Here is a 13055-nt window from a genome sequence, read left to right as displayed (position 1 = left end):
TTTTTTTTTTTTTTTTTTTTTTTTTTTAAGTGGAGTCTCCCTCTGTCACCCAGTCTGGAGTGCAGTGGAGCGATCTCAGCTCACTGTAACCTCTGCCTCCCGGGTTCTCGTGATTCCCCTGCCTCAGTCACCCGAGTAGCTGAGACTACAGGCGCCGCCACCACACCTGGCTAATGTTTATATTTTTTCTTTTATTTTTGAGATGGAGTTTCGTTCTTGTCCCCAGGCTGGAATGCAGTGGCGTGATCTCAGCTCACTGCAACCTCTGCCTCCTGGGTTCAGGTGATTCTCTTGCCTCAGTCTCCCCAGTAGCTGGAATTACAAGGCACACACCACCACGCCTGGCTCGTTTTTGTATTTTTAGTAGAGACGGGGTTTCACCACGTTGGCCAGGCTGGTCTCGAACTCCTGACTTCAGGTGATCCACCCGCCTCGGCCTCCCAATGTGCTGGGATGACAGATATGAGCCACTATGCCCGGCCTTTAGATAAACTCCATCTTTTTTTTTTTTTCTGAGACGGAGTCTCGCTCTGCCGCCCAGGCTGGAATGCAGTGGCCAGGTCTCAGCTCACTGCAAGCTCCGCCTCCTGGTAAACTCCATCTTAATGCAATATTTCAAAAAGGCAAAATGGGTGCAAAAAAAGTGCATGATGAACTAAGTATGGAAATGTTAAAGAAAGGCAGGATTGGCTGGGTGCGGTGGCTCATGCCTGTGATCCCAGCACTTTGGGAGACCAAGGTGGGAGGATTGTTTGAGCCCAGGAGTTGAAGTCCAGCCTGGGCAACATGGGGAAAGTCCATCTCTATCAAAAATACAAGAATTAGCTGGGAATGATGGTGCGTACCTGTGGTCCCAGCAACTCAGGAGGCTGAGGAGGGAGGATCACTTGAGCCCAGCAGTTAGAGGCTGCAGTGAGCCATGATCGCACTACTGCACCCCAGCCTGGGTGACAGGGCGAGACCCTGCCTCTAAAAAAGGAAAAAAAGAAAAAAGAAAAGAAATACACTCTCCTAAATCCTAAGCCTGGCCATGGTGGGAGCCCCTCCCCCCAGCCTCTCCCTGCCCCTTGGCAAATCCCTCGAAATCCCCACGGGTTTCTTGGCATTTTTCAGCAAACAAAGGGGAGGTGGGAGTGGGAGTGGGGATCCCCGAGCCTGTCCAGCCTGCTTCTGGGGGTTTCCTTGTTTCTGGGCATCCTGATCACTGGGATATCTGTGGTGGCAGCTGCTTCCCCAGGCCTGCACTCCTGTGTCTCTCTGTCTCTCTTCTCCATGTCTCTCTCTTTTTTTTTCTTTTTTTGAGACGGAGTTTCATTCTTGTTGCCCAGGCTGGAGTGCAGTGGCGCGATCTCGGCTCACCGCAACCTCCGCCTCCCGGGTTCAAGCGATTCTCCTACCTCGGCCTCCAGAATAGCTGGGATTACAGGCATGCGCTACCACGCCCAGCTAATTTTTATATTTTTAGTAGAGACAGGGTTTCGCATGTTGGTCAGGCTGGTCTCGAACTCCTGACCTCAGGTGATCCACCCATCTTGGCCTCCCAAAGTGCTGGGATTACAGGCATGAGCCACTGTGCCCAACCTCCCTCCATGTCTCTGTCTCTATCTCTTGGTCTCCATCTCTGTCTCTCTTGCCGTCTTGTCTCTGTCTCCCTGTACCTTTGTGCCTTTCTCCTCTCTTTTTTTTTGAGACGGAGTCTGGCTCTGTCGCCCAGGCTGGAGTGCAGTGGCCGGATCTCAGCTCACTGCAAGCTCCACCTCCCGGGTTCATGCCATTCTCCTGCCTCAGCCTCCCGAGTAGCTGGGACTACAGGCGCCCGCCACCTTGCCCGGCTAGTTTTTTTGTATTTTTTAGTAGAGACGGGGTTTCACCGTGTTAGCCAGGATGGTCTCAATCTCCTGACTTCATGATCCGCCCGTCTCGGCCTCCCAAAGTGCTGGGATTACAGGCTTGAGCCACCGCGCCCGGCCTCTCCTCTCTTATCTCTGTCTCTCTGTGTCTCTTTTGCTCTGTCTCTCTCATCTCCCCATCTCCCATCTCTCTGACTCTTTCTATCTCTGTCTTCTTTTTCTTTGACACAGAGTCTCACTCTGTCTCCCAGGCTGGAGTGCTGTGGCACAACCTCAGCTCACTGCAACCTCCGCCTCCCAGGTTCAAGCGATTCTTCTGCCTTCGCATCCCAAGTAGCTGGGATTAGAGGTGTGCACAACCATGCCCGGCTAATTTTTGTATTTTTAGTAGAGACGAGGTTTCACCATATTGGCCAGGCTGGTCTCAAACTTCTGACCTTGTGATCCGCCCGCCTCAGCCTCCCAAAGTGCTGGGATTAGAGGCATGAGCCACCTCACCCGGCCCTCTGTCTTCTCTTATCTCTCTCTCTCTGTGTCTCTCATCTCCCCGTATCTCTATTTCTGTCTTCCTCTCTTGTTTCTGTCTCTCTTTTGTCTTTCTCTGTCTCTGTCATCTCCCCATCAGTCTATCTTTTTTGTTGCTGTTGTTTTTGAGACGGAGTCTTGCTGTGTCACCCAGGCCAGAGTGCAGTGGTGTAATCTTGGTTCACTGCAACCTCTGCCTCCCAGGTTCAAGTGATTCTCCTTCCTCAGCCTCCAGAGTAGCTGAGATTACAGGCACCTGCCACCACACCCAGCTAATTTTTGTATTTTTAGTAGAGATGAGGTTTCACCATATTGGTCAGGCTGGTCTCGAACTCCCAACCTCAGGTGATCCATCCGCCTCAGCCTCCCAAGGTGCTGGGATTTCAGCCGTGAGCCACTGCACCCCACCATCTCTCTATCTCTATATATCCTGCTCTCTCATCTCTGTCTCTCTGTCTCTGACTCTTCCCATCTCTGTTTCTCTTTCTCTGTCTTCCTCTCTTATCTCTGTCTCTCATCTGTCTGTCTTCCTCACTTATCTCTGTCCTTCTCTCTTCCTCTGTCTGCTCTCTGTCTCTTTCTGTTTCCATCATCTCCCTGTCTCTCTCTGTGTGTGTGTGTCCTCCTCCTCTCCTCTCTGTCTCTCTGCCCCTCTCATCTCTGTGTCTCTGTCTCTGTCATTCCCCTGTCTCTCTCTCTGTCTCTGTCATCTCCCTGTCTCTCTGTCTGTGTCCTCCTCTTCTCATCTATGTCTCTCTGCCTCTCTCATCTGTGTCTCTCTGTGTGTCTCTGTCTCTGTCATCTCCCTGTCTCTCTGTCCTCCTCTTCTCATCTATGTCTCTCTGCCTCTCTCATCTCTGTGTCTCTGTCTCTGTCATTCCCCTGTCTCTCTCTGTCTCTGTCATCTCCCTGTCTCTCTCTGTCTCTGTCATCTCCCTGTCTGTGTCCTCCTCATCTATGTCTCTCTGCCTCTCTCATCTGTGTCTCTGTCTCTGTCTTTGGTATCCCCCTGTCTGTCTCTGTCTCTGTCATCTCCCTGTCTCTCTATCCCTCTACCTCTGTGTCCTCTCCCTCTCGTCTATGTCTCTCTGCCTCTCTCATCTGTCTCTCTGTCTCTGTCATCTCCCTGTCTCTCTATCCCTCTACCTCTGTGTCCTCCTTTCGTCTCTCTCTGCCTCTCTCATCTGTCTCTCTCTGTGTCTGTCTCTGTCATCTCCCCGTCCCTCTATCTCAGTGTCCTCCTCCTGTCTTCTCTGTCTCTCTGCCTCTCTCTCCAGTGTCTGCCTCTGTCTCCCTCCATGTCTCCGAGCCCCTGCCTGCCTGCCTGGGGTTTCCCCGACTTCAGGGCAGCGGAAGGAAGGCCAGCAGGTCTCCACTTCTCCCTTTCACAACCTCCTCCCCCTGCCCCCACCCTCGGGGCCTTCCGCGCAGGGCTGGCCTGCACTCCCCAGGGGGCTGGGGCTCCTCCGCACCCTAATTCATCTCCCTAGGAGCCTGGTCAGTGAGTCAGACCTGAAGGAAGTCGAAGGGGGGCCTTGACCCTGGACTGGGCTTTCCCCTGGGCAGGTCCCAAGTCCTCACCATCTCCCCTCTCAAGTCTCCCATGACGTTCCCACCCCTGCTCCTGAGAGCAGAGCTGGCCGCAGCCATGACCTCGCAGCTTCTCCTGGCCCTTGTCCTCTGGGCTGGCTGCCTGCCCTGCAGTGGAAGGAAAGGTATGTGGGGGGGCTGGGGGACCCAGGCAGACGGACGTGACGCGTGGACTGGCCTCGGATCATGTCTGAGGTGGGAACTCGCGCCTCCTGTGTGCCCACTGGTGGGATGGAGTTACCCTCCCATTGTACAGATGGAGGAACTGAGGCACAGAGAGGCAGAGTGCCATGTTAGGGGTGGAAGGATGGCACCTTGTGGGTGATAGGGACTGGCAGTCACAGCTTAGAGGTATCCATAGCGCTGCACAGACATAAGTACGAATTCAAGTCACAGTCAATCATTTTGTTTCTTCTGGTATCTGTTTTTTGAGACGGAGTCTCTGTCGCCCAGGCTGGAGTGCGGTGGCACCATCTCGGCTCACTGCGACCTCCACCTCCTGGGTTCAAGCGAGATTCTCCTCCCTCAGTCTCCCGAGTAGCTGGGACTACAGGCGCCTGCCATCACACCCAGCTACTTTTTGTATTTTTAGAAGAGACGGGGTTTTACCATGTTGGCCAGGCTGGTCTCCAACTCCTGACCTCAGNAAAAAAAAAAAAAAATTGCAAAAGAGAGAACACAGTAAAACATCTCCCTCTTACCCAAGCTCCTCTCTGTAGATGCTTAAACCTCAGCTTCCCTGTCTGGAAAATGGGTTAATAGTTCTCACTTCGATGCACTGCAGTGGGGATAAAAGATGACAGATGCCTTTCGTCCATGTACCTATTTATTCCACAGGCCTTTATTAGGCACCTACCATGTGCCTGGCACTGGCTGGCAACGTGGCAGAAGCCCAGCGCACAGGAGGGCTGTGACAATCTGGGGGTAAACCAGAAGCTCACTCTTTCTGTCTTCCTGCAGGGCCCCCAGCAGCTCTGACACTGCCCCGGGTGCAATGCCGAGCCCCTCGGTACCCAATCGCTGTGGATTGCTCCTGGACCCTGCCGCCTGCTCCAAACTCCACCAGCCCCGTGTCCTTCATTGCCACGTACAGGTCGGAGAGCCTGGAAGGGGACCTCGGGGACACTGGACTTCCTGGAGAGCCCTGGGGTCAGGAAAACTGGAGACCCAGACATCCCGAACCCCAGGCCGATGGAATTCTAGGGCAGCCCTGCCAAATAGAAATATACTTTCAGGGCCAGGCACTGTGGTGCATGCCTGTAATCCCAGCACTTTGGGAGGCTGAGGAGGGCGGATTGCTTGAGGTCAGGTGTTTCAAACCAGCTTGGGCAACATAGTGAGACAATGTCTCTACGAAAAATTTAAAAAATTGGTCACGTGCAGTGGCTCATGCCTGTAATCCCAGCTACTCCAGAGGCTGAGGCAGGAGAATTGCTTGAACTCAGGAGGCGGAGGTTGCAGTGAGCTGAGATGGCGCCATTGCACTCCAGCCTGGACAACAGAGCGAGACTCCATCTCAAAAAATATATAATAAAATACTTCCTGGGTTGGGCACCGTGGCACATGCCTATAATCCCAGCACTTTGGGAGGCTGGTATGGGAGGATCACTTGAGGTCAGGAGTTTGAGGCCAGCTTGGGCAAAATAGTGAGATCCTGTCTCTACAAACAATTTTTAAAATTAGCTGGGCATGGTGGCTCATGCCTGTAATCCCAGAACTTTGGGAGGCCGAGGTGGGTGGATCACGAGGTCAGGAGATCGAGACCATCCTGGCTAACACGGTGAAACCCCGTCTCTACTAAAAATACAAAAAATTAGCCAGGCATGGTGGCGGGCACCTGTAGTCCCAGCTACTTGGGTGGCTGGGGCAGGCAGGACAATCACTTGACACAGGAGGTGGAGGTTGCAGTGACCCAAGATCGTGCCACTGCACTCCAGCCTAGTGACAGAATGAGACTCCGTCTCAAAAATAAAAAAAAAAAAAAAGAAAAGAAAAAGAAAAAAATTAGCTGGGCATGTTGGTACCTGCCTGTAGTCCCAGCTACTCGGGAGGCTGAGGTGGGAGGATCACTTGAGTCCAGGAGTTTGAGATCAGCCTGGGCAACATAGCAATATCCTGTCTGTACTTAAAATCAAAAAAATTAGCTGGTTGTAGTGGCACACATCTGTAGTCCCAGTTACTTGGGAGGCCGAGGTGGGAGGCTCACTTGAGCCCAGAAGTTAGACACCACCCTGGGCAACATACTGAGACACCTGTCTGTAGTAAAAAATATAAAAATTAGGAGTGGTGATGCGGCGCCTGTAGTCCCAACCGATCTGGAGACTGAGACAGGGAAGATCCCTTGAGTCAGGAGTTCAAGGCTATAATGAGCTAGGATCCTGCCACTGCACTCCAGCCTGGGAGCCAGAGGGAGACCCTGTCATGAATGAATGAATGGATGAATGAATGAATGAATGAACGGATGAATGAATGAATGAGCGGATGAATGAATGAATGAAGAGATGAATGAATGAATGAGCGGATGAATGAATGAATGAAGAGATGAATGAATGAATGAATGGCTGACATCCTAGAAACCTTTAGAATCCAGGACCCTAGTATCTAGCTTGGGTTGTAATCCCCGACCTGAGCCATCAGGGGCACTGTGATGTTGGGGCCCATGCCCCGCTCCCGGGAGGGTGGCATGGCCACCACCAGGACCCCACCCCAGGATGCCCATCTGCTGCCCCCTCCTGTTCCTGCCTGTCCTTGGGGTCCCGGGTCAGGCCCGGCAGCAGGAGGTGCTGAGGCCACAGGCGCTCGCCGAGACGCTCAGCGAGTCCCACCCTGTGCAGGTTCGGCATGGCTGCCCGGGGCCACAGCTGGCCCTGCCTGCAGCAGACGCCAGCGTCCACCAGCTGCACCATCGCGGATGTCCGGCTGTTCTCCATGGCGCCCTACGTGCTCAATGTCACTGCCGTCCACCCCTGGGGCTCCAGCAGCAGCTTCGTGCCTTTCATAGCGGAGCACATCAGTGAGTGCGGGCGGCAGTGGGGGTGGGGGCGGGGCTGCCGTCTCCTTCCAGCTCCCCCCACCCCACCTCACCTCCCACCTGTCCTCCAGTCCTGCGGCTGCACCGTCACACTTCAGCAAAAATCTGACTCCTTTTTCCCCCTCCTCTACCAGTACGTGGAGCACCCCCATCACTGACAGCCCAGTCCCCTCCATCCTGAGCCCTGGCCCCACAGTCTGTCCTTCCCAGAGCAGCCACCAGAGGGCGCCTGAGAGCACCTGAGTCAGGGCCTGTCCCTCTGCCTACAGTCCTCTATGGCTCCCACCCGCCTTGGGGTCAAAGCCCAAGTCCTTCCTACTGCCCACCAAACCCTGGACAACCTTCCCTGTCTCCTCCATGCCCTCCCCTCCTCCCTGTCTCCCCCTTGCTCACTCTGCTCTAGCCACATGGGCTTTCTCGATGTTCCAACATGCCAGGAATGGTTCTGCCCCAGGGCCTCTGCATGGGCGGTGTCCTCTACCTGGAACACCTTCCCCAAAATGTCCCCATGACTTATTCCCTCACCTCCTTCGGGTCTCTGTGCATACATCACCTCCTCAGTAAGGCCTCTCCTGAGTAGATTATTAAAAATTGCAAGCCCTGGCTAGGCCCAGGGGCTCACACTTGTAATCCCAGCACTTTGGGAGGCCGAGGCAGGCAGATCACCTGAGGTCGTTTGAGATCAGTCCTGGCCAATATGGTGAAACCCTGCCTTTACTAAAAATATAAGAATTAGCTGGGCGTGGTGGCAGGTGCCTATAATCCCAGCTACTCAGGGGGCTGAGGCACGAGAATCTCTTGAACCCGGGAGGCGGAGGTTGCAGTGAGCTGAGATTGTGCCACCGCACTCCAGTCTGGGCGAGAGAGCGAGACTCCATCTCAAAAAACAACACAAAACAAAAAATGTGGCCACTGCCATTCTTGCACTCCCCAGCTTTCTCTTCTATTCTGTGTGACTACGGATTTCTTATTTCCCGCCTTCCCTCTGATGGATTATGAGTTCCATGAGGACAGGGGTAGGTCAGTTAAGGTCACCGCTATGTCCCCTCTGTGGCAGCCCCAGGCACGCAGTTTCTCAATAAATATTTATTGGTTGAGTCAGGCATGGTGGCTTACAGCTACTCGGGAGGCTGAGGCAGGAGAATCGCCTGAACCTAGGACCTAGAGGTTGCAGTGAGCTGAGATCGTGCTACTGTACTCCAGCCTGAGTGACAGAGTGAGACTCCGTTTCAAAAACAAAAAACAAACCAAATATATATATAATATGTTGGTTGATTGAATGAATGAGTGAATGAATGACTGGACTTACTGTCCCCTGACACTGCTTCTTGCTTGTCCGTCAGTCAAGCCCGACCCTCCAGAAGGCGTGCGCCTAAGCCCCCTCACTGAGCGCCAGCTCCAGGTGCAGTGGGAGCCTCCCAGGTCCTGGCCCTTCCCGGAGATCTTCTCACTCAAGTACTGGATCCGTTACAAGCGTCAGGGAGCTGCCCGCTTCCACCAGGTGAGGAGGATGAGACGGACGCCGGGAAGGGCGGTGCCCGGCAGAGGGAATGGCGTCTACCGAGACCAGCAGGTGTGCTGGGCTCTCGCATAGAGCTTGGGATTCCGGGTGCATTAAATAAGAGCAGTCCAGGCCAGGCGCGGTGGCTCACGCCTGTAATCCCAGCACTTTGGGAGGCCAAGATGGGTGGATCAACGAGGTCCAGGAGATCGAGACCCATCCGGCTAACACGGTAAACCCCTCCCCCCCCCCGTCCTCTACTAAAAAAATACAAAAACTAGCCAGGCGAGGTGGCGGGCGCCTGTATCCCCAGCTCTCCGAGGCTGAGGCAGGAGAAATGGCGTAAACCCGGGAGGCGGAGCTTGCAGTGAGCTGAGATCCGGCCACTGCACTCCAACCTAGGCGACAGATCGAGACTCCATCTCAAAAAAAAAAAGGGGCAGTCCAGCAATCTGATTCCTGGGCCTCTGACTAAACGGATGGAAAGCAGGGACTCGCACAAGCAGTTGCACACCTGCTTTTGTTGTTGTTGTTGTTATTGTTTTGAGACAGAGTCTCACTCTGTCGCCCAGGCAGTGGCACAATCTTGGCTCACTGCAAACTCCGCCTCCCAGGTTCAAGCGATGCTCCTGCCTCAGCCTCCGCAGTAGCTGGGATTACAGGCACGTGCCACCACGCCCAGCTAACTTTTGTATTTTTAGTAGAGATGGGATTTCACCATGTTGGCCAGGCTGGTCTCAAACTTCTAATCTCAAGTGATCTGCCTGCCTTGGACTCCCAAAGTGCTGGGATTACAGGCGTGAGCCACCGAATTGTTCACTTTATTGATGGATTGATTGATTGAGACAAGGTCTCGCTCTGTCACCTAGGCTGGAGTGCAGTGGCGCGATCTCAGCTTGCTGCAACCTCCGCCTCCCAGGTTCAAGTGATTCTCCTGCCTCAGCCTCCCGAATAACTGGGACTACAGGCCACCACACCCAGCTAATTTTTGTATTTTCAGAAGAGATGGGATTTTGCCATGTTGCCCAGGCTGGTCTCAAACCAATGAGTTCAGGTGATCTGCCTGCCTGAGCCTCCCGAAGTGCTGGGACTACAGGTGTGAGGACTTCATCTGGCCAATTAACCATTTTAAAGTGAACAATTCTGGCCAGGCAGGGTGGCTCACACCTGTAATCCCAGCACTTTGAGAGCCCAAGGTGGGAAGACTACTTGAGTTCAGGAGTTGGAGACCAGCCTGGGCAACATAGTGAGACTCCCATCTCTACAAAAAATTTAAACATTAGTTGGGTGTGGTGACACACACCTGTGCCCCCAGTTACTCAGGAGGCTGAGGTGGGAGGATCACTCGGGCCTGGAAGATTGAGGCTGCAGTGAACCACGTTGGCACTACTGCCTTCCAGCCTGGGCGACAGAGAGACTCTGTCTACCAACTTAAATTAAATAAAATAAAAAGCATGGTTAGGCTGGGTGCGGTGGTTCATGCCTAGAATCCAGCACTTTAGGAGGCCAAGGCAAGCAGATCACTGGAGGTCAAGTGAAACCCCGTCTGTATTAAAAATACAAAAGTTGGCCAGGCGTGGTGGCTCGTGCCTGTAATCCCAGCACTTTGGGAGGCCGAGGCGGGCGGATCACGAGGTCAGGAGATTGAAACCATCCTGGCTAACACGGTGAAACCCCGTCTCTACTAAAAATATGAAAAATTAGCTGGGCGAGGTGGCGGGCGCCTGTAGTCCCAGCTGCTCCGGAGGCTGAGGCAAGGGAATGGCGTGAACCTGGGAGGCGGAGGTTGCAGTGATCCGAGATCACGCCACTGCACTCCAGCCTGGGCAGCAGAGCAAGACTCTGTCTCAAAAAAGAGGGCCGGGCGCAGTAGCTTATGCCTGTAATCCCAGTACTTTGGGAGGCTGAGGCAGGTGGATCACGAGGTCAGGAATTTGAGACCTGCCTGACCAACATGGTGAAATCCCACCTTCACTCTAAAAATACAAAAATTAGCCGGGTGTGGTGGCGTGCACCTGTAATCCTAGCTACTCAGGGGGCTGAGGCGGGAGAATCTCTTGAACCTGGGAGGCGGAGCTTGCAGTAAACTGAGATTGCGCCACTGTTCTCCAGCCTGGGTGACAGAGCGAGACTGTCTCAAAACAAACAAAAATTAGCCAGGCATGGCGGCGGGCGCCTGTAATCCCAGCTACCTGGGAGGCTGACGTGAGAGGTTTGCTGGAGCCCGGAGGCAGAGGTTGCAGTAAGCCAAGATTGCCCCACTGCACTCCAGCCTGGGCGACAGAGTAAGACTCTGTCTCAAAACAAAACAAAACAAAAAGCATGGTTAATATAGTGAGACCAGAGGTAAAGGGAGGTTTGGGGCCCTATCCCAGAGGTCCTGGTTTAGTCCTGAGGAGGAGAAAGAAGAGGATCCTAGGGATCAGAGTGTCTGATGAACAAAGACCCTCATGGGTGAGACGTCTGCAGGGGCTACTGTGGTCCAGGAAGGATTCATGAGAGAGGTGGCTCTGGGGGCCAAACAGACAGAGGCCAGGATTGGGAGGAACCCATGATGCTATTTGGGGTGGGGCCGCACAGCTGGGGCCAGCGTCCCGGATTGGAGCCTGCAGCAGGCAGGGAGGACTGGGGGCTCCGTGGTGTGGTTCTGTGCACAGCGGCCCCTCTCCATCTTCTCATTCTAATGACCTGACGCTCTCTTTTCCCTCAGGTGGGGCCCATTGAAGCCACATCCTTCATCCTCAGGGCTGTGCGGCCCCGAGCCAGGTACTACGTTCAAGTGGCGGCTCAGGACCTCACAGACTACGGGGAACTGAGTGACTGGAGTCTCCCCGCCACTACCCTGATGAGCCCGGGCAAGTAGTGAGGGCTTCCCACTGCCTCCAGACAGGACCTGGGTCCTCGCCACCCTAAGCCCCGGGACACGTGTTGGAGGGCGGATGGGCTCTGCTCAGGCTGGGCTGGAGTCCTTGCTTTGCTGCTGCTCAGCTGCTGGGCAACCTTAGATGACCAGCTTTTCCCTTTGAGCCTCAGTTTCTCTAGCTGAGAAATGGAGATGTACTACTCTCTCCTTTACCACGGTGTGGGGCTTACTGAACCGTCACTGTGAGATATTTTTTATTGTTTAATTAGAAAAGAATTGTTGTTGGGCTGGGCGCCGTGGATTGCACCTGTAATCCCAGTTATTGGGAAGCCAAGGTGGGAGGGTGGCTTGAGGTAGGAGCTCAACACCAGCCCGGGCCACACAGTGAGACCCCATCTCTAACAAATTAATATAAAATAAATTAGCCAGATGTGATGTGGCACACCCACAGTCCCAACTACTTGGGAGGCTGAGGTGGGAGGATCGTTTGAGTCCAGGAGGTTAAGGCTGCAGTGAGCTGTGATCATACCATTGCCTTCATGCCTGGGCAACAGAGCAAGACCCTGTTTAAAATTAAAAAAAAATCATAGTTGAGGCCGGGCCTGGTAGTTCACGCCAGTAATCCCAGCACTTTGGGAGGTTGAGGCAGGCGGATCATGAGGTCAGGAGATTGAAACCATCCTGGCTAACACGGTGAAACCCCGTCTCTACTAAAAATATAAAAAATTCCCCGGGTGCGGTGGCGGGCGCCTGTAGTCCGAGCTACTCCAGAGGCTGAGGCAAGAGAATGGTATGAACCTGGGAGGCAGAGGTTGCAGTGATCCGAGATCGCGCCACTGCACTCCAGCCTGGGCAACAAAGTGAGACTCTGTCTCAAAATAAAAACAAAAAAATCAGAGTTAAAATGAAAACTCCAGCTGGGTATGGTGGCTCATGCCTGTAATCTCAGCACTTTGGGAGGCCAAGGCGGGTGGATCACTTGAGGTCAGGAGTTCAAGGCCAGCCTGGCCACCACAGTGAAACCCTGTCTCTACTGAAAATACAAAAATTAGCCAGGCGTGGTGGCGGGTGCCTATAATTCCAGCTACTCGGGATGCTGAGGCAGGAGAATTGCTTGAACCTGGGAGGCAGAGGTTGTAGTGAACTGAGATTGTGCCGTTGCACTCCAGCCTGGCCGACAGAGTGACTAAGACTCTGTCGGAAAAAAAATATAAAGAAATGAAGATTCCTCCCTTGGATTAGATGAGATCTGGTGAGGACTCAGCCCTAAACCAAAGGACACAGACACCACAAATCCCCACTCCCATACTGTCAGGGCTAGACCAGGAGACATCATGGGCCTGTGGATGCCAGGGTGGGGGGGCAGGGGTTCCACCTGGAGTGGGACAGTAGAATCCATTCAGGGGCAGGCATGGTGGCTCACACCTGTAATCCCAGCACTTGAGAGGCCAAGGCGGGTGGATCACAAGGTCAGGAGTTCAAGACCAGCCTGGCTAAGATGGTGAAACCCCATCTCTACTAAATATAATAATACAAAAAATTAGCCAGGCATGTTGGTGTCTGCCTGTAGTCCCAGCTACTCGGGAGACTGAGGCAGGAGAATCGCTTGAACCCGGGAGGTGGAGGTTGTAGTGAGCCAAGATCACGTCACTGCATTCCAGCCTGGGTGACAGAGTGAGACTCCATCTCAAAAAA

The 13055-nt window shown here is 53.7% G+C and overlaps 1 protein-coding gene across 1 annotated transcript; it reads left to right on the top strand.

The window, feature by feature from the left end:
- The first annotated feature begins 3802 nt into the window (after positions 1-3802).
- On the top strand, positions 3803-11795 carry EBI3 (Epstein-Barr virus induced 3). Its single transcript, XM_017847158.1, has 5 exons — positions 3803-4090; positions 4926-5058; positions 6800-6978; positions 8340-8497; positions 11208-11795. Exons 1-5 carry the CDS (start codon positions 3979-3981, stop codon positions 11358-11360), a joined length of 735 nt encoding a protein of 244 aa, XP_017702647.1. The 5' UTR covers positions 3803-3978; the 3' UTR covers positions 11361-11795.
- The last annotated feature ends 1260 nt before the right edge of the window (positions 11796-13055 follow it).

This window comes from Rhinopithecus bieti, unplaced genomic scaffold, assembly GCF_001698545.2.
Source record: "Rhinopithecus bieti isolate Rb0 unplaced genomic scaffold, ASM169854v2 scaffold_28055, whole genome shotgun sequence".
In the NCBI taxonomy this organism is placed as follows: domain Eukaryota; kingdom Metazoa; phylum Chordata; class Mammalia; order Primates; family Cercopithecidae; genus Rhinopithecus; species Rhinopithecus bieti.
This window is presented reverse-complemented; position numbering and strand designations above follow the sequence as displayed.